General features: G+C 50.5%; 2 protein-coding genes across 4 annotated transcripts in view; both read right to left on the bottom strand.

Annotated features, from left to right (window-relative positions):
• Nucleotides 1–23390, bottom strand: part of Cacna1s (calcium channel, voltage-dependent, L type, alpha 1S subunit) — a 67017-nt gene extending 43627 nt beyond the window's left edge. For 2 of the 3 annotated variants that reach the window (NM_001081023.2, NM_014193.3), the window contains exons 1-7: nucleotides 23144–23385; nucleotides 21512–21617; nucleotides 7136–7275; nucleotides 5420–5562; nucleotides 5134–5286; nucleotides 2484–2689; nucleotides 1026–1129 (exon numbers count right to left, since the gene is read on the bottom strand). In NM_001081023.2, the coding sequence (NP_001074492.1) occupies nucleotides 1026–1129; nucleotides 2484–2689; nucleotides 5134–5286; nucleotides 5420–5562; nucleotides 7136–7275; nucleotides 21512–21617; nucleotides 23144–23295 (1004 nt within the window). In that variant the 5' untranslated portion in view covers nucleotides 23296–23385. Of the gene's footprint in view, nucleotides 1–1025; nucleotides 1130–2483; nucleotides 2690–5133; nucleotides 5287–5419; nucleotides 5563–7135; nucleotides 7276–21511; nucleotides 21618–23143 lie in introns of all 3 variants that reach the window. The other variant, XM_006529106.3, reaches the window with a different exon arrangement.
• Nucleotides 23391–24825: 1435 nt separating this feature from the next.
• Ascl5 (achaete-scute family bHLH transcription factor 5) lies at nucleotides 24826–25392 on the bottom strand. Its single transcript, NM_001270609.1, has one exon. It carries the CDS (start codon nucleotides 25390–25392, stop codon nucleotides 24826–24828), a length of 567 nt encoding a protein of 188 aa, NP_001257538.1.
• Nucleotides 25393–25642: the final 250 nt, after the last annotated feature.

Genomic DNA, 25642 nt, shown 5'->3' with positions numbered 1-25642 from the left:
GTAGAACAGTGTGGCACCCAGCTGGGTACTCTTGACCATTTTATGCATGAAGTTTTTAGATAGTTCAGTGAAGCCCACCCACAGATGGCTCCTCAGAATAATGTCATAAAGGGCACATGGAATGAGCAAGGAACTGATCGTAGAAGAAATTCCCACAGAGAAAGGCAGCTGCGTCTCCATTAATGCAAGGATCCTGTTGCAGGTCTAATGGCTATCGCCATTTTGCAAGCGGTTAAGGAATGCATACAGGGGTACAACAACAGACATGTGACGTCACTTCCATTAGGAGACTCCACAGGCACTGCTAATGCCACTGTGGTTAGTCGCCTGCATTCATTATTAAAGGAAACATTTCAGTTAATGCAATAGAAAGTAAAGATGGCTTTCCCCTAGCCGACTCCTGAGTTCTGTCTACAGCTATCTGGTGAGAAGGTTCTGGAATGGGGTGATGTCAATCCAGCAGGGAGCTGAGGCTACAGCTCGCCCCGCCACTGTGGCTGGAGTAGATGCCAGCAGAGCCACTCTGCTGAGAACAGCACTCTTAATGGTGGTGATTGGTATGCGATGGGCCCTGTTCTACATACTTTAAACTCATCTAACTTTCACGACAACTGTAGGAAACAGGTCCTGAAACTACTTTTGACAGGTAAGAACACTGAGGCACCAAGGGTTTAGGGACTTAGCCAGGGTCTCACAGACTAAGCAGTAAGCAGTTCAGGGGTCAAACAGACAGTCTACCTCGTGGGAGTGCTTAGCCAGTGCAATGAGTACTGCTCTCATTGCTGATACACACCCAGGGCTGAAGTCTGGGGCTTACAGGCTCACACAGGAGTGTGGATGCTGGGGGAAAGGAGGAGTCAGGGAAGGACAGAGAGAAGGCTTAAAGGGAGTCATGTATATGCTTGAAGGATGTATCTTCTGCCTTCCTAGCTAAACAAGAAGAAGTGTGCCTGGCCTGGCAGGGCTGAGAGCTGAGCTGAGGGTCAGGATCCTTTCTCCCCTCCCTCAGATGCCATTCTTCTTACCCACTCAGGACACCCAGCACCAGGTTGAGGATGAAGAAGGAGCCCAGCAGAATGAGGGTGACAAAGTAGATCCAGGGCCACTCATTCCCGATGGCATCGTTGACCTGGTCCAAGACAAAAGTGTGAGTCCAGTACTCTGACCTGAAGGATAATTCCTGCCTGCCGTTCTGTCTGTTCAGGTGTTGACTGTGCACCTGGCCCAGGCTAGGCAGATCCATTGTCCATCCTGCCAAGGGCCTCTCTAACCTGCCTCTCAGACCCCCATCTGCAGTCAGTTTCTTTACAACCAAAACTTTTCAAAGTAGCGATCTTCTGTGACCCTGCCGGGGTGTCCTGACACCTCTGGGTACACTCTCATGTCTCTAGTGAAGATACAATACGTGCTCTCCTCCTAGACTTGTAGCAGAGGTGAAATGGCATGTGTGACATTCCTTTGACATGTTTAATCACCTGCTTCCCTAATGTGAGCCTGCGAGAAATGTTCATACTAATCCTTTATATTTGCAAAGCATTTGACAGTTTTACAACCCCCCACACCCATCCTAGGCAGCACCACGTTACTCCCAAGAGTTCTGAATTGGAGTCACATGGCTGAGAGCTCAATTCTTGGTTCAGTGGCTCATTAGACTCAAGGACACAGTTAACCTCTCTGAGCCTCAATTTACTTATCTGTAAAATAGGACCAATGCTGTTTGTTGTTGGAGCATTAAATACGAAATGTGACAGAGCTAAAAAAGAAAAAAAAATTACCTAACAAGGAATTTGCTCTGGCAAGGCAGTGGTGGTGCACGCCTTTAATCCCAGCACTCAGAAGGCAGAGGCAGGCGGATTTCTGAGTTCGAGGCCAGCCTGTCTGCAGAGTGAGTTCCAGGACTGTCTCCAAAAAAAAAAAAAAAAAAAAAAAAAAAAAAACCCAAAAAACAAAAACAAAAAGTTTCTGCAATCACGATTACATACCAGCAATCCTGCTAGTTTTCTCCCTAGCTCTGTGATGTAAGTGGTATTACCTTTAAAGATGAGAAGAGTGATGCATAGTGATATTTACCTAAGAAAACCATCTTGCCCAATGGCAAAAAGAAAGACCTAAAGGGCTCTTCATCGCTCAAGCGTCCAAGACACAGGACACTAGTAAAGAGTCACTGACACTCTAGAGAAAATTCAGGCATTGAGACGAGAACCCATGGAGCTCCTAGTACCCATCCCCCATTCCCATCCCTCACTCCCATCCTTCACCCTCACCCCCCACCCCCATCCCCCATCCCCATCCCTTATCACCATCCCTCACCCCCATCCCTCACCCTCATCCATCACCCTCATCCCTCATCCCCTTCTTGGGTTTTGTATACTCCCGTGGCTTAACCCAGGGAATACAAGGCAATGGCCGGGCTTACAAGCCCTTTCTTCCTGCCCCCTACTAAGCCTTTAGAAGAGAGGGATGTTTTGGAAGGCCAGACTCACCCAGTACAGGACATCAGTCCACCCCTCCATGGAGATGCATTGATACACAGTGAGCATAGAGAAGCCAAAGTTGTCGAAGTGGGTGATGCCGTGGTTGGGTCCTGGCCAACCTCCTCGGCACTCGCTGCCATTGATGGTGCAGGGACGCCCAGAGCCAGTTCTAGCACAGGGTGATGGTTTCTCATTCTCAACTGTGGCTACAATGTCTGGAGGCAGAAGGATGTAGGATTAGACAAGAGGACAGTGACTAGAGACAAGCTGTTCAAGGACCATTTGAAAGAACAGAGCAACAGAGATGAAGAAGGACCTAGGACTGAGACTGGTAATCCGCATTGACAGGTGACAGCAGCTATGTTTTAGGAGAGCTCAAACAAGGTTGGAAGGACTACTCTAAAGATGAGCTGTCCCTTGAGGCTCAACTCATACTTCAGGAACAACCAGAGGGACCTCTGTACCTTCTGAGACTTAAAGAGGGGACCATTGTCCAGCTGGGGTGGGCTGGGGACAGGGACTCCTGACATGAGTCAACGTGGAGCTCTTCCAGCACCACTGGGCTAAGCTGTGCAAGTCATGGAGCACACAGGGCCAGGGCCACCTAGCACCTTCTAGGGAAGCTGCTATCAGGCTTCAGAAAGCACCTCTTTGTGGTTTGCCCAAGGAGTCTTTATTTTCTCTAAAACTCTCTCTCTCTCTCTCTCTCTCTCTCTCTCTCTCTCTCTCTCTCTCTCTCTCTCTCTCTCTCTCTCTCTGTGTGTGTGTGTGTGTGTGTATACGACTGCATGTGCAGGCCAAGGCCAAAGGTCCACATCAGGTGTCTTCTTTAGTTTCCCTCCAAGTTATTTTTTTTGAGATGGGGCCTCTGCTGAACACAGAGATCACTGGTTTGACTCTGCTGGCTGGCCAGCAAGCCCCTGGGATCTGCTTGTCTCCATCTCACTACTGAGGTTATAGACCCACAATGTGCCCCTGCTGCACCTCAGGTCCTCATGCATGGATAATAAGTACTTCACCCACCGGACTATGTCCCCAGACACTCAAATTAGCAATTTTAATAATACCCCGGAACACTTTTATTTTAGGATGTTTTTCAGCCTCCTGATATGTTCTGAGATGAGGTTACCCTAGGGACACAGTGCCCTCTGCCTTAACACACTTATGTCAGCTCAGAGTTCTAATGGTGGGTGGTGGGCAGAGAGAACAGTGCCGGTCAGCTTGGGATCCCTGGCTCTCTGAAGCTGGTGCCTCTGACTTGAGAGTGGTGTGTAAATGTTGCTGCTCAGCATTCCTTAATGGCATGGCACTTCCAAATTTGTCCCAAAGCTCAAGCTAGATGGTCCCTGTCTTCTGCCTAACAGTGTTGATTATAGGATGCGGAAAGTCAGGGCAATGGAAGACGCCATTGTTGCTTACAGGGTGTAGACAGTTCTGACAATGGAAGAGGCCCCTGTGAGAGAGGACCAGGGAGCTGCCAGCTGAAGCCATGTCAGAGTCCGCTCTTAGAAGCTAGGTTTGGCCCTGCATTGACTGACTCCTGTTGCCCATGGGATTGGGAAGCATGCAGCCTCTCCCCGCGAGGCAGTGAGCACAGGGGCTGCTCGGGTGACTCCAATGTCCGAGACGACAGAGGACCTGATCTCTGTCTGTGTCACCCTTGCTACACTGAAGGCCCTGGAGTAGGCCATGCTCAGAAGTTTCCAGGAATTCCTCCATAAAGTAGCAAGGCTCAGGGCAACAGCCTGGGAGCCTTCTGAGTCACCTGCCTCCTCAAAACTGTGCTAATCGATCTAAGCGATGCTAAGACGTTGTTGGACACTTGGCCTCCCATTCTCAAGATGGAGAGTGGAGTTGTCCAGCAGTCACATGGCACGTGATGTGGCAACAGCCTCCTGCAGAGCCCACTTGTTTAAAGCCAGGCATTGAAGAGCCTTACTGAAAATGTCACACAATGCCACTCCTCTTCTCACTAAGGGGATCTTGCTTGGGAGAAAATTATCATTAAAAAAAAAAAAAAAGCTCCTGTTTTCATGTCATCAGCCTATTGCTGCTCTTAGAAATGAGGGGATATTGTTATATTTGGTCCAGTTTCCGTATGACTATCAGACCTATATAGACCACGCTCTTCCAGTCTTCGTTGCCTTGTGAGGATGTGAAGGTATCCTAAGGCTAGAAAGGTGAGACCTGCTGCTTTAGGAAGACTTCCTAGGACTCTATGTGGCCTTCAGTGTGGGCTGCTTATGTGTCATAAGCACCTAAGAGTGTCCCCTCTGAGCCTCATTCAGCACATATCATCCTGCAGGCCGGAACTGGGAGACAGTTCTGACCAAAATCAACTATGGCCACAGGAAAATATGAAGAGAAATCCAGGCTCATCCCAGGCCTATGCTTCAATCCACACCTGACCCAGGGAGCCTGGGACATACCGAATGAATTATATAGGTGGGGCGGAGCAAGCTGAAGCCAAGGTCGGCCTCTCATCCCTAATCCTGGTGGAGCTGTCTTTACTTCCATCCTCACGAGTCCAGGAGATGGCTCCAAGGTGCATTAGTGGAGAGGGGAGCTGGCTTTGACCCCGAGCTTCTTCACTAGCTGTGGTGGCCCCCTTCAGAGTTGAACTGGGGCCTCTACTCCTCCATAGGCCTACATAGCTCACCTGTCCCAATGAAGTAGCAAGTCTTGTGCATCTTGCCTTTGAAGAGCTCCAGCCCAATGATGGCGTAGATGATGACCATGAAGAGGACGAGCAGGGCAATGTGGAACAGGGGGAGCATGGCCTTGAAGATGGAGTTGAGGACCACCTGAAGACCTGCGGCAAACAGCAAGGAGGGGGGCAAGAGTCATTTGTCTTCATTGTCTCATGGCCTTTCCCCCATAAACAGTTGGATACCCGTGTCAGAAGGGGCAAAGGAGGGCTTGGGAGAAGAGACACTGTCACCCACTGGGCACCCCCGACACCAGCCGCAGGGGTCTGAGCACGCGGAATGCTCGAAGGGCCTTCACATCCAAGCCGGCTCCTTTGCTGCTCATGGGGGCCGTGTTGGTTTGAATGATGTTAACTTGTTCCAGAATCACAGTGAAGACCCTGGAGGGGGAAAGAGGCAGAGAAGAGGGATCAGCTGGTGGATGAGCCAGAGTCCCTGAGCTCTGGGACCTTGTGTCCCACCATGTAAAGGACAGGAGGGTAGGGAGCAAATGTAGTTCTCTCAACTGTCAGTGCTAAAGAATTTTATTCAACCCAGGTTTCTGAGGCCAAGTTCAGCTTGAGCTATTGGTGATGAATAATACTAAGTACCAAAAGGGAGGCTTCAGGTTGAGATGCAAGCATGCCATGCCCTGAAGTCAGAGTGCATAACAGGAAGCTGCAAGACGGCCCCTAACTCATTTGGTGACCCAGGTGGGGACCGGGATAGGGGAGAGGGAAGAAGGACAGAGGGAGTCTCTGCTAGGCTATCCCAAGGAATGGCCTTCCTCCCAACATCAGATGTGCTACTGTTATCCCCCTCTCCCTTTAGAGATTCAAAGTCCATTCAGCTCTCTTCTAGGAACATCTTCAATGACCCCAAGTTCATTGCAGAACAATGGCACTCTGTGAAACCATGATGCTGCTCTCTGATGCTCTATTCATCTGCGTGGTTTCCAACCAGAGCACTTCACAAGGACCATGCTGAGTCTGAGAATGCTTCTGTTTTCCCTGCTGTGGTGAGAGGAGCACTGAGGGACCAGCAGATAACCAACATGATGTCATTGTGCTGAAGGAGAGTGTGGTTAATGGTTAACTGTGAAGTCTTTGGAGCCAAGGATGCTTCAGTTTGCATCCAGATCAGTGTGTGGTGTTGGGCACGTTGCTTAGTTCTCTGTATCTTAGTTTCTCCATCCGTGAGATGGAGGCAATGGGAGAGTTGTTAAAGAATGTTATATGTAAAACACATAGTAAGTGCTCAAGACATGCAGCTGTTATAATTAGGTATTGATTAATAAAACAAGAATGTCGTAGGCTACCAAAAATTCATTTCCTGGAGTTCTGACACCCAGTTACTCAGAATGTAACCCTGGACATGAGATTATCCAGGTGGGCTGTAATCCAATTTGCTGGGTACGCTTATTAGAAGGGAAATCTGGATGTATAGAGACACACGGGTGCATGCTCATAAACAGAGCACATAAAGATACAGTGAGAAGGTGGCCAGCCACGTACAGCCAAGAGGAGAGACCTGGGGACATCAGGCCTGCCAACACTAGACTTTTAGCTTTTGGACATCTGCAACTAATCCCCATTGTGTAAGCCTCCTTCCTGCAGAGTCTATGGCATCCTAGCTCACTAACGCAGGCTACTAGATGTCCATACTTGTGTATACAGTCTAAGTCTGTGGAACCAATGTACAAGTGGCAATGGTGACCACTGGAGTCACTCACATGTCCTCTTGCATGTGGCGAGGGAAGATGAGGGAACTTACAGTGTCTGGGTGATGATGGGATTTGTGACCTGCAGGTAGGTATTGGGGTCACTGGTTCATGTCCCACCAACATTGACCACAGCCTAGGATGGCTAGCACAACACTGAGGTCTCATCTTGCCTCTGGGCTGCTGGTAGTGCCTGTGGGCAGAGTCCTCAGGGCGAATCTGACTCTGGTCCCCAACCCTGAGCCAGCTCTTACCCCAGAAAGACAATGATGAAGTCCAGAACGTTCCAGCCACTGCGCAGGTATGCATCCTGATGGAATAGGAAGCCGTAGGCTATGATCTTCATGGCGGCTTCAATGGAGAAGACAATGAGGAAGAAGTACTCCAGTTTCTCCTGGAGGGAAGAAGGTGGGGACAAACATGGTCACACCTTCCTGCTGCACATTCTTAGTGGTCCCTTGCTCTAGCCTTGATCTGCACTCCAGCCACCAGCTTCTGCTACTCCTAGATGCCCCCCCCCCCAGCTCCCTACTCCCTTCAACAATTCACCCATAAGCTGATCCATTAATGAGGTCTTCCCTGGCAACCAAGTGCAGTTTAAGCCACGTCCAACCTTTCAGCTCTTCTTCAGAGCTTCCTGTTGTCTTCTTAATATCTAGCTGAAGTGCCACATATATATTTTTATTGTGTTCTTTAACTCTTTTCACACCAGAATATGAACTCCACAATAGGGTGAAATTTCCGCTCATTCTCCCCCTCCCCCTCCCCCCATCTTCCAGGACCTTGAATTGGATGAATGAATGGATGATCCTATGTTAGCTACTTGACGCAAGCTAGGATCATCTGGGGAAAGGGACTCTCAATTAAGAAAATACCTGACAGACTGGCCAATCTTATCAGGCATTTTCTTCACGAATGTGAGAAGGCCCAGCTCACTGTGGGTGGTGCCAGCTGTGAGCAGGTGAGGCTGAGATGTGTAAGACCATATAAGCCAAGCAAGCCATAAGGAGCAAGCCATGAGGAGCAAGCCAAGAAGCAGTGTCCTCCATGGCTTCCTGCCTCCAGGATCCCACTCTAAGCTCCTTTATTGACTTCCTTCAGTGATGGAGTGTGATCTGACAGTTGTAAGATGTAAGAGAAACCCTTTCTTCTCCAAGTCCCTCTTAGGGGTAGTGTTTTCTCACAGCAATAGAAACTCAACTAAAACAGATCCCAGGTGACTTCCAGTATAGATATTTTCTCTCTTCCACCATCCAATGGACTAAAGATAGAAAGTAGGGTAGACTTAGCACCCCAAATGACCCTCCCTTGATAATCAGGGTCCTTCACTCTTGTTTATTTTCCTGGTATCTCCCTTTGCATACCCACTACAGCTGACTACAGGCAGCCACATCCCAGCAGGGGGTTGAGAAAACTGAGTACCCTGTGTAAGAGGGTGAGTGTTGGTGAGTGGCCAAAGTTTCAGCCTCCTGAAGATGGCCTTGCTGAGTCTTCCATACCCTGCTCTGTAGCCTGATCCTCTGGGTCACCCTGAGCCTGTCCAGGTCACCCTTCCCCTACTCAGGGCCCGGGCAAGAGCTATTTCTAACTGAGAAAACAGTTCCCTCCTGGCTGGGCTCCGGGCTCAAATGGTTTTCTTGCAGTCATCTGCATCCAATAGTCCTGGTTCTCCAGGTTCCTCACGCAATCCTAGCCCCCTGATGGAGTATCAGGGCTGTACTCTGGCAGCAGGAGGTTAACTGGTGCATAGAAAGTTGTTTTTTTAACAAGAAGGGGTCTGTAACCCACAGCTCACTAGCCCTATAACTATTACCCACCAGTACCCATTCCCAGTCAAGCACCGCAGGGCTAGGGAGGGCCTCTCCAGGAGCCTCTCGGGGACCCCCCCCTTTTATTATGATTCAGGATCCTTAATTGTGGGCATAACCAGATGGGGAACCTGGCCACCCCAGGAATGACTTGGAAGAAGTGGAAGGAGAAACAGAGGCATATCTGAGCTAGACCTGTTCTTTTTAATCTTGCCTCCCAACTGCTCCTCAGTTTGTAATCCCAAAGCTTTCTCTTTACAAAAATATAGTGTACCTATATGAAGGCACCTCCATACTATTCCATTAACAGGGCTGTTGCTAGGGCCCAGGTTGAGCATCATGGGGCAGGGGGATTGTGGGGCAAATCTTGGCTTTATACAAGAGAGTTGCCAGGGCCAGTGTGTCTATCATCCCCACTGAGAGAAATGGGGTGAAGACATTGTGGTGGGTCCCCTGAAAATCAACTGGGTGGTTTTCTCTCTGTGTAGTAAGCATCAGGTCCATCCCTCATGGGGAAGGCACATGTAAGGAGAGGGAAGTTAAGTCAGCTTGTAAATTTTCAGCCTGATTCAACCCCTAGGGGACAGACAGGAGAAGTTTTGTTGAGGGAAGGGAAAAGCAGGACTCAAAATAGTTGTGGTGCTCATAGGCTGGGCGACTGGCCATGTCACCCAGAGAGCTGCCTGCACCTGCTCCTGTCTGTCTGTCTATCTCTTGGCCACAGAGCAAGCTTGTAGGGGCTGTGGGCCACAGGTGGAGTCACTTGGGATTCATAGCCCATCAGCTCCAAGATCCAACTCTCTCTGTTTACCACTCTGCAACCTAATTCTGGAGTGCACACAGCATGACCCTCACTGTGTAGACATAGACCAGGGGTATTTCCATTCTTGCTCCATAGGGACAGTATTATCAAGGTTACATTGTGCTGGCCCCACTCCTCTCTAGAGGCCCACAGAGGAACAAGGGCTATTCAATCCCTGGGTAATTATTATTAAGCTTGAGACTAAACCCCTGGGCAGGGACTGGCTGGCATCCTGTAATCAAAGTCATAGTCTCTCTAAAGCATTTTCATCATTGTGTGTGGGAGAGCCTGCTGTCAATCACGGAAGGCAGGAGACACATGGTGTACATTCTCACTGGCTGTCTCAGTTCCTTGTGTGTAAAACAGCTAATTCAGGGGTGGTTAAGAACACTGGCTGTTCTTCCAGAGGACCTCAGTTCAATACCTAGCACTCACATTGTGGCTTACGAGCACCTATAACTCCAGTTCCAGGGGATTCAATGCCCTCTTCTGGCCTCAGTGGACATTGTATACACACACACACACACACACACAGGTTAGACACCTATACATGTAAAATAAAATAATTTTAAAACTGATATAATTGTGCCCCCACCTCCAAGAGCTGTCCTGAGAATTAAGTGGCATCCTGTAAGAGGGAGAGTCCCATAGCTTACAGGTCTTCTACATGCCTTGCTCTTTGGGGAGGGGTCGTTCTGCTTGCACCATGGCACCCACAGTCCTCTATTGGTCTTCACAGAGCTGCTGGGTTGGGCAACATCAGTGACTGGCACATCAGGAACTCAACATGTTCGAGCCTGGACCTCTCTTTTCCCTTGAACCAACTCTTCCTCCTATGTCCCTGCCTTGGCCTATAGTGTCCATTTACTCAAGGCAGGGTCTTTCCGGCCTCGGATCCCATCAGATCCAGACATTTCTGTTGCTCCCGCCTGATCCATCCATCTCATCTCCGTTGGAGCTGCTTCTGCCTGCAGAGCAGCCCGCTCACTCTCCCTGATCTGCAGTCACTTGTCCCCTTCCGTGCTCCCTTCTCCCCTAGCCCCGCTCTACCCTGGTCACTTCAACTACTCCTGGTCACCAACATCGATGTAGTCTATCAGGTAAAACCATAGAGTAGGTGATCCCTTACAAACGACACCGCTGGCCTTGACTGCTGGCCTCCCCACTGTCCCGCAGGACCCTGACCTGCCAAGTGAGATGATTTTCAGATTCTCTGCATAACTTACATCCTGAGCCTTCACTTACCTATGATCATGTGATTTCTCTGACTGCCTCCCAGGAGAATCTGCCTGAGGTGTCCTCTGTATTGCCTGTGACCCTGTTTGCTTTCCAGTGCCTCTGCTGAGTTGCAGCCTCCTAGGACCCATGTCATCTTCCTCTGTCTACTGACTATACGAGGTCAAGTATCTTTGGCCACAAGAACAGGTGAGAGGGACCATTGCCTGTTAGGATCAGGATTTGGGGAAGATGCTAGGGTTTCTCATAGAGGGGCTTCTTGGGGTGAGTTCTAGGAACCAGGAAAGGTAGAGTTTGAAGACTGCATACTTCTACCTGCTGCTGGGGCTAGCTTTCCCCACCCCCCTCATATCTAGTTAAAAGAAATTTTGGCTCAGGGCTTAGACCCTTGCTGTTCCTTCTTCATGGAATGCTGCTCCTGTCTTCTTTCTGTCTGGTCCCAGCTTGTGATCGATCCCTTCTGGGTTACCATCCCTATTTCCTAGCTCCTATCTGATGACACATCACTTTGGCTTGGTTTGGTTTTTAGCAGACTTCAAGACTTAATTTACCAACCACCTGCTTATCCACCTAACTGTCCCCTGACATAGGACTCTTGGCTCAGTTCCCTGCGGTACCTGAAAAGGTGCCTGACAGGTGTGGTTTTGGACAGTTTCAGGACCTACTGTCTAAGAGACAAAGTATGACTCAGGTGGCCTGCAGATGGCTGCTACCACTGAGGCAAGAGGAGATCACTGGGCTCTGAGAAAGCTTTGTGAAAAGCCCACAACCATGCTCAGCTTCTAACTGCAAGCAGATGACCACTGTGGGTTTTCAGGCACACAGCAAGTCCCGTGTGGCACAAGTGAAGTGATGTCACACAGCAGAGCAGATTGGAAGTCATAAGCAACAAATAGGCTCTGATACCAGTCTAGGGGAGATAGTCTTTGATCCTGGGTCAGACTCTTGGCCTTCCTGCCTTCCTGAGCTCTTGGGAAGACTAGGAAGCTGCTTGTGAGGTAGAAACCTGAATGGCTCCATCACCAGGTACCAAAGGCAAGAGGGTCTTGTCCTCCCACAGAAAGGCCTCTATCGGAGCTTTCAGGGATGCACTTGCTATGTAAATCTGAGCACAGGCCTTGCATCTGTGCCATGTTATGCTAGAGTCAGGCATTCCCAAAGTCCCAGTCAGAAAGAGCAAGGTTCTCGATGATGTCATTTGCACTGCCTCTATCCCTGATGACTCCCACTCCTCTATTCCCCTGATGACTCCCACCCAGGCGTGCCTGAGGCTTTGAGAGAAGATGATGGCAGCCAGCCAGACTCCTCTGCAAAGGGAATTGCCCAGAATAGTCTCCCTATCTGGGCCACACGGCCAGCTATCCCCATCTCTCCTTCCCTTGCCCCACCTGAAGAACCATGGTCTGGTCTGCCCTCCTGTCTGAGGGAAGGTCTTCCGTGTCCCCCATGAAGGGTTCTGGAGTCGACAGAGTCCAGTGGAGCTTCTGGGGAGATGCTAAGATGCAGCATCAGGTGGAGAGGGCTCCTTCCTTAGGAAGCAAGCACAATATCTGCACAGACAGGAAGCTTAGAGGAGCCAGAGGTGCTAGACACACAGGGTTCACTCAGTGGGGCCTGATTGCTTCAGGGAGACCAAAGAAATTATCTCATGGGAATTTGGTGCCAGGTAGAACTTAGGCTGAGTGGTCAGCAGGGGTCAGCTGGGTGTCCCCACACATCCCTTTACACCTGGATTCTCCAAGCTGGTACTCGGGGGCAGGCCTGGTGGGACCAACACAAGACACTTCTATAATGGTAATGGCTGCCTGTCTCCTGGCTTCACCCTTTCTTGCTTTTAGGAGCAGACATCAGGGGATGGCTTATTGTTGTTGGAGATGTCTGTGGCACGGTACTGTGCATTGGTTTCTTATGGTTGGAGATTCACCCCAGGATGAGAGGTCAATAGAGTGGGGTTCACAGTGGCAAAGCTCTGAAGGCTCCTGAAAGTGGAGTCCATCCCATTTTGATCTGGTTCCTGCCCTAGTAAGAGTAACGAGTGTCCATGACTCCTGTGACCTTAGCATTGGAAAAGGCACAACTCAGAACAGACAGGGGGTCAGGGGGAGGGGAGGTCACAGTCACCAAGAACAATTGCAGCCAGTGATTTCTGCGCTCCAGGCTCAGGGGAGGCATGGAGTGGGCTCCGAGAACTCAAATGGAGGTTCCCAAACGAACTCACAGGGAAAGAAGACAGTGTGAACTGGGGCTGGGTCCTGATGCAGTCCCCATATTTCCTGTTTCCTATATGAGAGAAGCAAGATATGTTCTTGCTTCCCCCCTCTCCCCCCAGGAAGAAGAGAAGCAAAGAGAGGTTCTGCAGGGGACCTGGGCTTTTGTCTCACTCCTGTCCCTTGCCAAGACTTCTCTGGTGAGCCAGCCTGCTGGGCTGCTGCTCAGCCACCCTGTCCACTGATCTCTCTGGTCCTGGAGTCTCCCTCACCCTTATTCGGAGGTGATGGACAATGACCAGTTGAAAGATGAGGGAAGTTGCTATATTTATCTGGATGAACCCTTGCTCAGATGGCCATGACCTGGATGGGTCACTCATGTCAGTCTACATGGGAGGCGGGGTCTTCATCCTCCTCCACACTAGTTTCTTCAGGTCAAGTGGGCAAAAATGTTGGGACCCTGTAGCTATGAACTCGAGGCTGAATGATGGGGGTGGGGTGCGGGTGGGGGCAGCGTGGCAGGGAAGCAGCAGGCCTAACCTAGAAGGGCTGAGGACTAGGCTGTCTTGGGTGATAAAGAGAATAACAACAGAGCCTGTTAAGCAGCACTCACATGCCAGGACCTGTTCTAACCACACACACATACAAACACACATACATACACACATATGCACACATACAAACACACATACACACACACACATACACACCTACAAACACACATACATACACATACATACATATACACATACATACACACCTACAAACACATACACACACATACACACATACAAACACACATACACACATATACACCCACATACACACACATATGCACACACATACACACACATACACTTACACATTCACACATACACACACGAACACATACACACACATACACACACATACATATACACGCACATACACACACACTCACCCCACACATACATACACACACATACACACGCACACACATACACACACATACACACACACTCACCCCACACATACATACACACACATACACACGCACACACATACACACACACACACACACATACACACACACTCACCACACACACACATACATACACACACATGCACGCGTGCGTGCGCGCGCACACACACACACACCCCAGATCTTCAGTAATGGAAGTCCTACACAGTAAGCGCCCTCACACCCTGCTTATGAGTAAGCCAAAGCACAGAGGGCGATGTGCTGCTTTCTAGAATCACACAGCCAAGTGGCAGAACTGAAACATGTGCAGAGAGTATAAGTGGGGACCCCACAGTCTCAACCACCGTGCCGCGGTGGAGGGGGAGAGACATCCACATGCATTTGTTGGATCCTGCCCACAACTGTACATTGTCCCTGCTGGCCTGGGCACAGCATGACTTTGGCTGAGAGCTATCAGGGCTGGAAGAGCAGAGGAGGGAAGGAATGGGCTCATTGTATAATACCTACGTACTAGGCTTGTGTGAGGTCACTTCACAGAGACCTAACAGTTCTGAAAGGGGAGGTACCCGCCCCTGCTTACAGGAGGGGCAATGGAGACTGAGTTTAGGGGACGTGCTAACAAAGGTGCAGGCTTGTCTGACTTGAAAGCTCTTTGGCTTCCCCTGGCGTCCCCAGAAAGGCTGCAGAGTATAGCACATACCAGGGACTCGCCCAAGGCTTTATTGTTCAGTCCCATCTGCTGCACTGGTGGGAGGGAGACAGATTTGGCAGGGAACAGAGTGTCCAGAAAGGGACCTGAGCCCTTGCCGTGGAGAGAGGGTAAGCTCTGGGTGGGGCAAACACCATGAATCTGTTTTATTCTCATTGTTCCTTATTGGGAGCTCTCTTGCACCATCAGGAGCTTGCTGCTGAAGGTCCCTCTGTTCTTCAGAGTGGGTGACCCGGTCACTAGATCCCCAGATTGTTCTAGAACAACCTGGTTCTGACCCTCTGAAAGCCAGGCCAGAGCAGAGCCCTGACAAAGGCCCAGCCTCCCCAGATGGTGGAGCAGAGCGGGCCACTGGTTACAGGCCTCAGCAGGACATTCTGGGCCCTATAAAAAGACAAATACCCTGGCTGCCAGAGGCTTAGCCTCCAGCCTGCAGAGGACGCTGGGTGGCAACCTGAACCCCAGGAATGTGGCAGAGGCCTGGAGTGTCCTGTGATGGCTTAAGGTAGGCTGATCTGGAGTGGAGAAGGGACTAAACGGGTGGCAGTCTGGAGAGTAACTCACAGTGCCCATGTAGGAGGCAGTATCTCCTGTGACTGTTAGGAAAAACATCCAGAACTTAGAAGCAGAGCGCCAGGCCATTGTAATGTCAAGGTGGGACTTTACTAATTCTTAACATGTATTATTTTGTTAGTTAGTTAGTTATTGGAGGAGGGTGAGTGTGCCACTGTATGAGTGTAGAGGCCAGAGGATAACGTGTGGGAATTGATTCTCTCCTTTCACCATGTGGGTGGGTCCTGGCCATCTGACTTGGGGCAGCAGGCCTGGCAGCAAGCACCCCTACTCACTGAGCCATCTGGTCAGACCCACAATGGAATATTTTAGGAGTTATTTAACTGTCTAAGGCAGGGTCTCTCAATCTCAGCCTAACTGGCAATGGGGTCAGATGATTATGACTGTCCTGTACCATGCAAACATATATACCCGTACGTGCGTCTACTCCTCTACTCCATGGTTCTAGACATTGCAAATGTCCCTTGATGGCCTGGAACACTCGTTTTGTTCCTCCTTTGGAAACCACTGCCTTGAGGGACGTTCCTGTGTTTCATTCTCACTACTGGGTCCTGAGAGAAGGACTATGTAGAGACATAGCCCCCGAGGTTAGTTTTTTTGCCCATAGGCTGCGTATACGCCACTAGTCCTATTGTGTCCTTCATTAACCCTCCTCCTCTAGCTCCCTGTGAACCAGCCTCACCCTCCTGCTTATTCTCGTGAGAGGATTCATCGCTGACACATGCTCTTTCTCAATCAGTTAAGGCTCACTCTGTGAACATCATACTTTGACCTGAGATTGCTTTGAAAGAAGAGATTATAGAAAAAGCAATCTGTTTATAATTGGTAATTAGGGATGCTGGTCATCATGGATGGTTTTCATGGGTCCCTTAAGGTTGGCCAGAAATACAGCCACAGCCCTCTTGAAAAGTGCCTTGAAGCCAGGCCAGGGGCAGACCTCTTTCAAAGCTTGGGTTTGGGGCAAGACAGGAGAGTTTGGGGCTGTGCCAGCCACAGCCCTATCCCCCACAGCAAGGTTCTCTCCTGGCAAGTCAGTCCCAGAGGTTAGATCGGACACTCCGAGCATCTTCTCTGTCCTGAGCAACAGTTTCACAGTCAGTAGAATCAGGATTACAGTGAGAGGTCAGAGCTCTGATTGCTTCCTCCCCTGCCCTCTCTCTTCCAACGCTGACTGGTCTGCAAAGGACACAGGCATGGTCCAGAGCCAGTTGGACCAGGCAGTGATTTAGCCTCTTTGCATCTGAGGTGATGCTAACTGGGAAGCATACGCACTAGTGGATAGAATGGAGCCTTCCGCAAACACTCAGTGTTGCTGTTGCCCATGAGGAAGTCTGGTTGGACACACTGGATAGAATGGAGCCCTCCAAAAACACTCAGTGTTGCTGTTGCCCATGGTGATGATGGGGAACTAGGAAGGCTGGTCGGACACACTGGGGCCTCAAAGATGAAGGGCTAAAGTGAGCAGGTATAGATTTATTTCTTCCCATTACCAGGAATCGAACCTAGGACCTTATGGATACTAGCCAAGCATATTATCATTGAACTACATTCTCTCAACAGAAGGAAGGATTTTTTTTTTTTTTATCTGACATAATCATTTGGCACAGCCACTGGAGATTATATCCTTGGATTCTAGAATAACCTAAGGATCTAGTGGCCAGGGCCTGCCTGGCTGGGTCACCCATTCTGAGGAGCATGGAGACGCTCGACATGCAGCTCCTAATGGTGATGTACAAGGTGCTACAGGCCAGAAGATCCTCATCCACACAGAAGCCTCTCTCAAGTATACCAGGTTATTCCACCACAAACAAGGCTACTGGGGAATGTGGAAATCATACAGTATGTCCAAGAATGCATCTCCATGTGCTACCCCTTGTCTGTTGTGTATTCCCATAACTCCGTGCCCTGTCTGGGCTTCAGTTTCCTCTTCTGTTTGGGATCTGTGGCTTCCCTGCTGATATACAATAGGCAGAAGGATACTTCAGGCCCAAATACAGGTCTGGTACTCTCATGGAATGCTAGAGAAGAGAGAGAGAGTAGGAGAGGATTTGGAGGAGACAGCCTGTGGAAGCCCATCCCCTTAGTCAAGGGCCAGGACACTCAGTCATAGCCATGGTGCAGCACTCAGACTTGGCTTGTGCAAGGCACTAACAGGAAGCCTTTTTTTTTCCTGCCTCACATCCTAGCCGGTCTGGCACATGCCACAGCAGGAGACCTTTGTCACCAAATACTCCACCCTGCAAAACCAATTGTCCACGGTGTAGACACAGGCACCTGTAACCCAAATGTTTGCTTTTGAACTTACCTTATTCCCCAAGCTGCCTTTCTGAGTGTTACTACCACCTGTCTGTCCCCTGCTCTGAAATCCCAGTGCCATTTTTTGCCTTCCCTGAGCTCTGTCTCTATAGCCCCCTTTCGTGAGTCACCTTCACTAGTCAGCAAGTCCCATCTGGTCAATTCATAAATCTTTCTCAAGGCCACCCTCTTATCCGTCTCTATCCCCAGGGCCTGTTTCAGTTCCTGCAGGGGCAGCGTTGTGTGCCTTTCCTAGACCCCATCCCACATCACATGAGGGTCTGAAAGGCTTTTGAAAATACTACCCTGGTGGGGTGGAGGGATGGCTCAGCAGTTAACAGCACTAGCTGTCCTTCTAGAGGACCTGGGTTCAATTCCCAGGATCCACATGGCTGCTTACAACCATTTCCACGTGGAATAAAAATAAATACATTTTTAAGAATGCAAAACCCCTTTTCCCATGTAACTCCTTCAACCCAAGCCCTCTTTCTGCTGAGCCTTCCTGTAGTACCAGGAACGCATACGCCCACCCCTCCCCTCTCCCCTCAGCAAACACTGGGGTACCACTGGGAGTGAGAACAGAGGTTGGGACTCCATTCATGTGAAAATGGAAGATATGGAAGATTTTTTTTTCAAAAAGTAGGAAACCCCCACTAATAAAGTTACTAAAACAAAACAGAATCTATCTTTTTACACGTCATCTTTAATGGCCATGGCTATGTCGTTACCTGTCACTGGACCATTGTATGGGTAAGGTCAGACCTTCTGCTAATGTCTCTTCTACTATCCTCACCACCAACAGTCACCATCCTGTGGCCCAGCTAGATATGAAAAAGGGGAGCCAGGTACATCTCCATCACATAAACCTGCTACTGCAAACAACCATAGTGAACAAGCAAAACTGAAAGGCATCTAGCCCTCCACTCCAGTGTCCCCAGATGGGGGCTGGGACTTAGACTCTCAGCTCTGCAGAGCAGCCCACTGTGTGGGCTATGGCAGGGCCAGACCAAGGTGGGGACATCTATACCATCCTTCCCACTCCCAGGTTCTGCCAGGGAGTCCAGGGCCCCAGGGAGGGAAGATCTAAGCGCCTGTGCTTTGAGTGAAAAGGTGGCAGGATTCAACAGTCTGTGGGGTCAAGCTGCCAGGGTCACTGTCCCAGGGGACTCTAATTACAAAGCACAATTCAGAGATGAGAAGAAAATGTAAATGTCATGCCCCAGAGTACACATTCCAAGGGCTGGTATGGATACATAGCCACAAGGCTGGCTGGTCCTGCCTGCATCCGTCAGGCCTTGGGTTAAATATTCTAACTTTTGGTGAGCTTCCCTGACCCCAAGACTAGTTTACCTTCTCTTCATCAGGCCTCACATGTTGCTCATTTCATTTTTAAGTACACATTTAACTGGTTAAATTGTAATTAGTTGCTTAATTGGCTTAATTAACTGAGCTCTGTGAAGATGGGAACTGTTCTCTTGGTTCACAATGACATCTGGGGAGTATTTCCAGGCACTGAATATATATTTATAAAATTAATAAGAAACTAATTGAGATTTCATCCTAAAGTCTCCCCCCTTTAAAAGATGAGTGTTGTCGACAACTGGAATATTGCCAACTTTCTGTAGGCTCAAAGTAACCGTAAGGATAAGGGAGAGATAAATGCTTAGTCCACTTGCCTTCTGTTCTGTCTCTGCCCATCACTCTCTTCTGGGTGTTGGGGAGATGAATCGTGACAGAAAAGTGGTGCTGATGGGTCCCCAGGATGCTTAAGGGAACCCCAGGATGCTGAGGAGGCCTCAGGATGCTGAGGGAGCCTTAGGCAAAAGCAGCCTTTGACCCTGAGTGTGTCCTCTTCTCTTGGGACTTCACAATAGATAGTTAGATTATAGATCTTCCCAGGTGGTTAGTATGCCCTGGAGTGCTGACTTGCCTGGTGATGCTGGCCAGCTTGCCCTCTTCTAGGGCACTCGCTATGGTATGGAATGGTCTCTGAGCTTCAGGTTTGACTGAAGCTCTGCAGCTCCAGGCTGCAGTACTATGCAGTAAACCATTCTGTTTTCAAGCTGAAAGGTCATATAACCGCTAAGGTGTGATTTGATATTCTTAAAAGCAGGCAGCTTCTTGCAAAATAGTGAACTCTGTGTGTGTGTGTGTGTGTGTGTGTGTGTGTGTGTGTTCATGCACACACACATAAGTGCTCATGTGGGTATGTACATGTTCATGCAAGTGTAGGTGCATGTGTACATGTGTGTACATGCATGTGGAGGCCAGAGGACAACCTGGGGAGATATCATTCTCCAGGAGCTGTTCGCCTTGATTTTTGAGCTAGAGTCTTTCACTAGGAACTAGGGTTCACTGATTCCACTGGGAAAGCTGGCCAGTGAGCCCTGGGGATCCTTTTGTCTCCACCTTCCCAGGGCTAGGATCATAAGCACACACTACCAAAAGCATTCAGTTTCTTAAAGTGCACATGGAATTAAATTATGAAGTCATGAAGCAGAGGGTGGGCCAAGAGTTCTCCCTAAGTCCATGGACACGGGTAATTGAGCTTCTTTTGTAGAAGACCCCAGTGGCACACAGCAGCATCTCTGACAGCAGAAGCTGCACTGCCCTGCCTTCGTTGAGTCCCACTCCCCTTCCATTCCAGGAACTCTGTTATTTCCATTTCCAGCAAGCACACATTTAGCACCCAGCTTCTCCCCAATTCAGAATAGATTGCCATGGAAACCAGCCTGAGAAGAGGCAGAAAGAGGCACTCTGGCCCTGGATATATGCAGATTGGCCTCCTCTCGCCAAACTCTGTGGTTTCAGTGCAGAGAAAAGCCCTGGAGTATGGGACTCCATTGAACTGTCCTGGTGTGTGTGTGTGTGTGTGTGTGTGTGTGGGTGTGTGTGTGTGTTAGTAGAGAGGTAGCTGAGCGCTCCTGGATGCTGAGCAAGTATCTCACCCTTGAGTCATATCCCCTGTCAGCTATTTGTTTCTTAGTAGACTTCTCTAGAAGTGTGCCACCCTGTGAATACATCTAACAGAAAGGGGCTGGATACATTAAGGATACATCAAGATCCAAGGGCTGGAGAGGTGGCACAGTGGTTAAGAGTGAGTACTGCTCTTGCAAAGGACCTGAGTTCAGTTCCCAGCACCCACATTGGGAAACTCATAACTGCCTTTAACTCCAGCTCCAGGGAATCCAATGGCATCTTCTAGCCTCTGAGGACATTATAAGTACCCACTCAGAGTCACACATGTAGGCAAAGAATAAATAAAAATATTTTTTAAATGTGCTTAAGAGCAAGTTCCAAAGACAGTAAGACCAGGGTATGAGGCCTGGACAGGAAGACCAGGGTATGAGGCCCTGTTGGAAGCTTATATGGGTGCTACCCTGCATGATGTACCTAGATTCCAGGGTTTTGTTTTATTTTTATCTATCTATCTATCTATCTATCTATCTACCTATATCTATCCATCCATCTATCTATTCATCTATCTATCTCATTTATTATCTATTTTTTAGACTAATATTATACCATAGAGATCACTGTAAAGATTCAATGATTCAAAGATGAAAACCACTCACTGCAGAATTTGCTGTGTTGCTGGTGAAGGGGCAGCAGAGAGTGGCACTGTAGCCCTGTAATGCCCTTTCTACAGATTTCTATATCATATGCCCCTAGCAGCTCAGTGTAGGCAACCTTCTGGAGTCTATCCAGGGAAGGAGGTTCATGCTCAGCACCCCTGGTTCACCTTGCTGAGGCCCAGCCTTCCACATCTGTCTTGGTACCACTTCTGAGAGTTCTTGGGAAAGCGCCATGAGTTTGCACCTGTTGGGTGCTTGGCACTGTGAATATTGTCTGACAGCTATCATGGAATTGGGCTGAACACGTTTAGTCTGGGAAGCTTCGGGGCCACTCAGTAGCTCAGCAGTGAGGACGCCAGTCTACGCTGTGAGGGAGCCACGGTAGCAGCATCTCCCACAGAAACCAAGTGACTCCCAGGCTGGAGCTGCAGAGCTTGAGAGGAAGGGTGGGAAGGCTTGCTTACCAGGCCGAGGTTCAGAGTGTTGTTGTCATCCTCTGGCATGGGCAGGTACACTGCCAGGGCCACACAGTTGGCAAAGATGGTGAGCAAGATGATGGTCTCGAAGGGTCTGCAACCAGGGTTAAGGAGAGCCCTGGAGCCATCTGTGGGATCTGTGGGGTTGAGGGCATGAAATTCCTAAAGGCCAGTCTGAATAGTCACTATAATGCTAAGAGAGAGTCATGTGGCGGGGGGCTTGTACCCCAAAGTGGCTCGGGGGTAGGGTTGGAGTTTGATTATGTTCAGGCTGAGTAGGATCGGGAGAGGGGGAAATGGGAGGAAAACCAGATTTTCAGAACTATGTGTACACACTCATGTGTGCAGGCTTGCACTCCCAGGACACCCTCCCCCCGTACGCCCCAGAACTATGTGTACACACTCATGTGTGCAGGCTTGCACTCCCAGGACACCTCCCCCCCATACTCCCCCCCTCCAGCAGCTAATTCATGAGGGCACTCTGGGTGCCACCCTTCCTGACTGGCTGGTCATTTAGAAAGCAAATGTGAGGAGGGAAAGCCAGGCAGAGTCCTTGGTGCATAGGCGGGGTGGGGAGCGAAAGGCACGCTATGTAGACAGATTTGGATAAAATCCTGTTTTCATCCCAGAAGCTTCAGCTTTTGAAGAGAGATGGGGGATGAGGGGGGGAGTAGCACAGAATAGATCTGTAAGAGAGTGGGCTCAAGAAAAGGGATGCCCTGCCAGGGGAAGCTGCTCTCACCAGAGAGGGCAAGGAGGAAGGGGGCTGGACGTGATGTGGCCTGGCAGAGTGTAGCAATGCGGATCAGACTCGACTCCAGACCCGCTGTCTCTCCATGGCTCCCGTATCCTTCCAGCTACTCCTCATTCTCCATTTTCCCAAGGAACAGCTGATGGAATCCCATTCCTCCAGAGCACGTCAAAAATATTTCAAATATTCCTGACTCTCTCAGAACCCACTCAACACGGGCCTCCTCTCTGCAGCCCCTCCTTACTCCCCCCAAATAGCCCAGATATTATCATTGTTATTTCCAGAACAAACCTAGAGAGAGATTGAGGTCCCTGTCCCCCAGGGTACTACTTCTGAGCTAAAACATCCAAGTTTGCTCGCCAGCATCCAGGAGCCAATAAGAGCAGGCCTCCCCTCGAATCCACTTCTCCAGTTCCATTTGTAACTGGGACTCTAGCCAGTGGAAGTTGTCCCTGGACTGTCAATCGTTTTCCACTCTCCCTCTGTGGAGGATTTCCTCAGGAGCTGCTCCGTCCTTCATCTTATTCAAAATCTTGGGTGGTACCCCCATGATGACAGAGACCTGAACACACTTAGAAAGACTCCTAAGAACACAGGCCCTCCACAAGATGCTCAATAGCTCAGTGGCTCTCCCCTATGACCCGAGAGTTGTCCTCAGGCTCCGAGAAGCCCCTTTCCATTGTGGCGGAGACCTCCCTTCCTGCTTTCGCAAAGGTTCCTTTTGCTGGTCTAGGTGTAGGTTCACCCCTTTCCCAAGAGCCTGGGTCACCCTGATGCTAAAAGTCCAAGCTTTGTGACCACCCCGTACCTTCCACCTCTGCCTCCCACCCACTCCCTGCTCCATCTCGCTCAGGTGCTAGAAAGGATACTTCCATTCCACGATGCTGATGCAGGCCTTCCTCAGGGGGTTCTGTAGAGTCAGGCAGAACAAGGCCCGCGGGGGCCTCGGCAGAATCTCAGGAACAGGTTTCTTCGGCTGCTTCTTCCTCAGGCCCTCGTCCTGGGGTGAGGGCGGCTCCATGGCTTTCCCTGACACCCCTCTCTTCCCCCAGCCCACTGCCCTCTCCTCCCTGTGTCCCCAGTGCCCCCACCTTGGGGACTGGACCTGACTGAGCCTATCCTGCTGAGGCAGGCAGACGGGTCGGGCGTGGGGGCGGGAGGATTACTCTCTCTGCTCCCAGCGAGTAAAATTAGCCCCTGCTGCCCAGCCCAGGCTCCTGCGGCCAGGCAGCTGTCATTCCTTCCAGTCCAGCCGGTGACATCCCCATCTGCCCCCGAGGAGGCAAGGGCTGGGTGTAAAGGGGTGACTTATTATATCCAGGCTTGAGACGGGGTAGGGGCAGTGGGAGACAGGAAGGCTTCACAGCTGGGGCAATGAGGGTCAGGGAGAGGAACCCGTGGAGTAGAGCCACAAACTCCAAACAGGTTCCTTAGATGGAGATTAAGTTTCTCCCCACCCCAACTCCGTGGCTCTGTCCAGAGAATGTGTTGGGTGGTGGCCTAGCTCAGCATAGCTCCACTCACACCAGTCTCAGTGTCTGTCAGGATCTGCCCAGGACCCTCTCACACTTGCCGCCCCCAATGCCTTCTTCTGGCAAATATGGAGCCCCTCTCCTACCAGAGGGAAAGGCTCCAGGCAACCTTGAATGTGCACTGCTCTCACAGGGCCCCTGGTCCTCCAATCCCTCACTAGACAATGTCTGTGTGCTTTCTCCCTAGAACCCTGGCCTCTCCCATATTCAGTCTCAGCATACACACTAATCTCTCTGGAAATGTTAGGTGACTGCACCAGCTAGCAAACATTGCAAGGTGGAGGGTGGGCATAGACAATAATTCAGGAATCACAAAATTCAACAATCCCTTTTTATTTAGTCCTTGATGTAAACACAATGTCAGTGGACCCTAGAAGCTTACAAGTCTTGGGGTGGGGGAGGCGTTAAGTCCAGAAGAGACTGAAGGGTGGGAGAGGGGAGGTGATCACTCGCTGTCAAGGAAGCCAATGGGCACCAGCGACCTCTCCCTCCCTCTCTCTCTCTCTCTCTCTCTCTCTCTCTCTCTCTCTCTCTCTCTCTCTCTCTCTCTCACACACACACACACACACACACACACACACACACACACACACACTTCCCCTAAGTCTGTCAGCTCCAGGGTGCTGAATGCAAGCAGCTGCCTGTCTTCACTTCCCTCGTCCCTCCCTCAGAATTCCTGCTCTTTAGAGGCCATCAAGCTCCTCGCTAGTATTTGAGGCCATCTTGTGGAAGGTTCAGGCATAACAGAAAGTGTGGCTGACTTCCAGGGGACTTGGTGTGGTGGACAGCAGAGCTTCGCTGAGGCTGGTCCAGGAGCTGTCCAGGGCTCTGCTCCTCACCGCAGACATCAGCTCCTGGGATCCGTATCTCGCCATCTCTACCCCAGGCCCTCACATCTGGCTCAAGTGGGTGGAGGTGGGATCACAGACCTCGAACACCACTGTTCTTTGTCCCGCACAGATGACCCAGAAGCCCCCAAAGCTGTTCCCTAGAGGGGCAAGTCCAGGCCTCTGGCCAGATCAAAGGCTGGGTTCCTCCGACTCCAAAAAAGGCGACGAGGAAAAGGGGGATCCACTGGACTCGGCCACCAAGGAAGAGGGCTGCGGCACGTTGCTGTGGCCCGTGTGGGCGGGCGGCGGGGAGGTGGCGGGAGGTGGCGCGCCGTCGGGGGTGGCGCTCAACAGCTCCTGCAGGTACTTGATGTAGCGGATGGCGGCGCGCAGTGTCTCCACCTTGCTGAGCCGCTTCTCAGTCAGGGCGCCGGGGAGGTGGCCGCGGAGGCGCGCGTAGCCCTCATTCACGCACTTGACGCGCTGCCGCTCTCGCTCGTTGCGCTTCTGGATGAAGGCAGGCTCGAACGGGTAGTCGTAAACCCCGAAGGCGCCGGGAAAGGGCACGTAGGGGAACACCCCAGTGTAGGCGTCGTAGTAAGGCGGCTCGGAGTGGCCGGGGTACAATAGAAAGGGTACGTTGCTCAAGGGTTCGGTGGCTGCCAGCGGCGTCTGTCCAGCAGGGGCCACGACACCTAGCTGCATGCCCCCCGGGGGCCCACGGTCCACCAGAGCTCGGCAGAAGTTACTGTTCATTGTGCCTCGTGGAGCTGGACCCAGAGTGAGGCCCTCTGAAAGGCCTCTGCACGGGCTCTGTGTGGTCCTGACAAAGGGGACAAGTCACATTGCTAGCACTCTGGGGTGCTGCGAGTTGCTAAGGCTTCATTTTGCCTTTTTGGGTTGGCTTGGACTCCTTAATGTGAGTCATAGCTCTGGACAAGTGCAGCAGCTAGCAGAGGCACAGCAGGTATCTGCTGTGGTCGCGCCTGCGGTGACATGTGTTGAG

This window comes from Mus musculus, chromosome 1 (genome assembly GCF_000001635.26).
Source record: "Mus musculus strain C57BL/6J chromosome 1, GRCm38.p6 C57BL/6J".
In the NCBI taxonomy this organism is placed as follows: Eukaryota; Metazoa; Chordata; class Mammalia; order Rodentia; family Muridae; genus Mus; species Mus musculus.
This window is presented reverse-complemented; position numbering and strand designations above follow the sequence as displayed.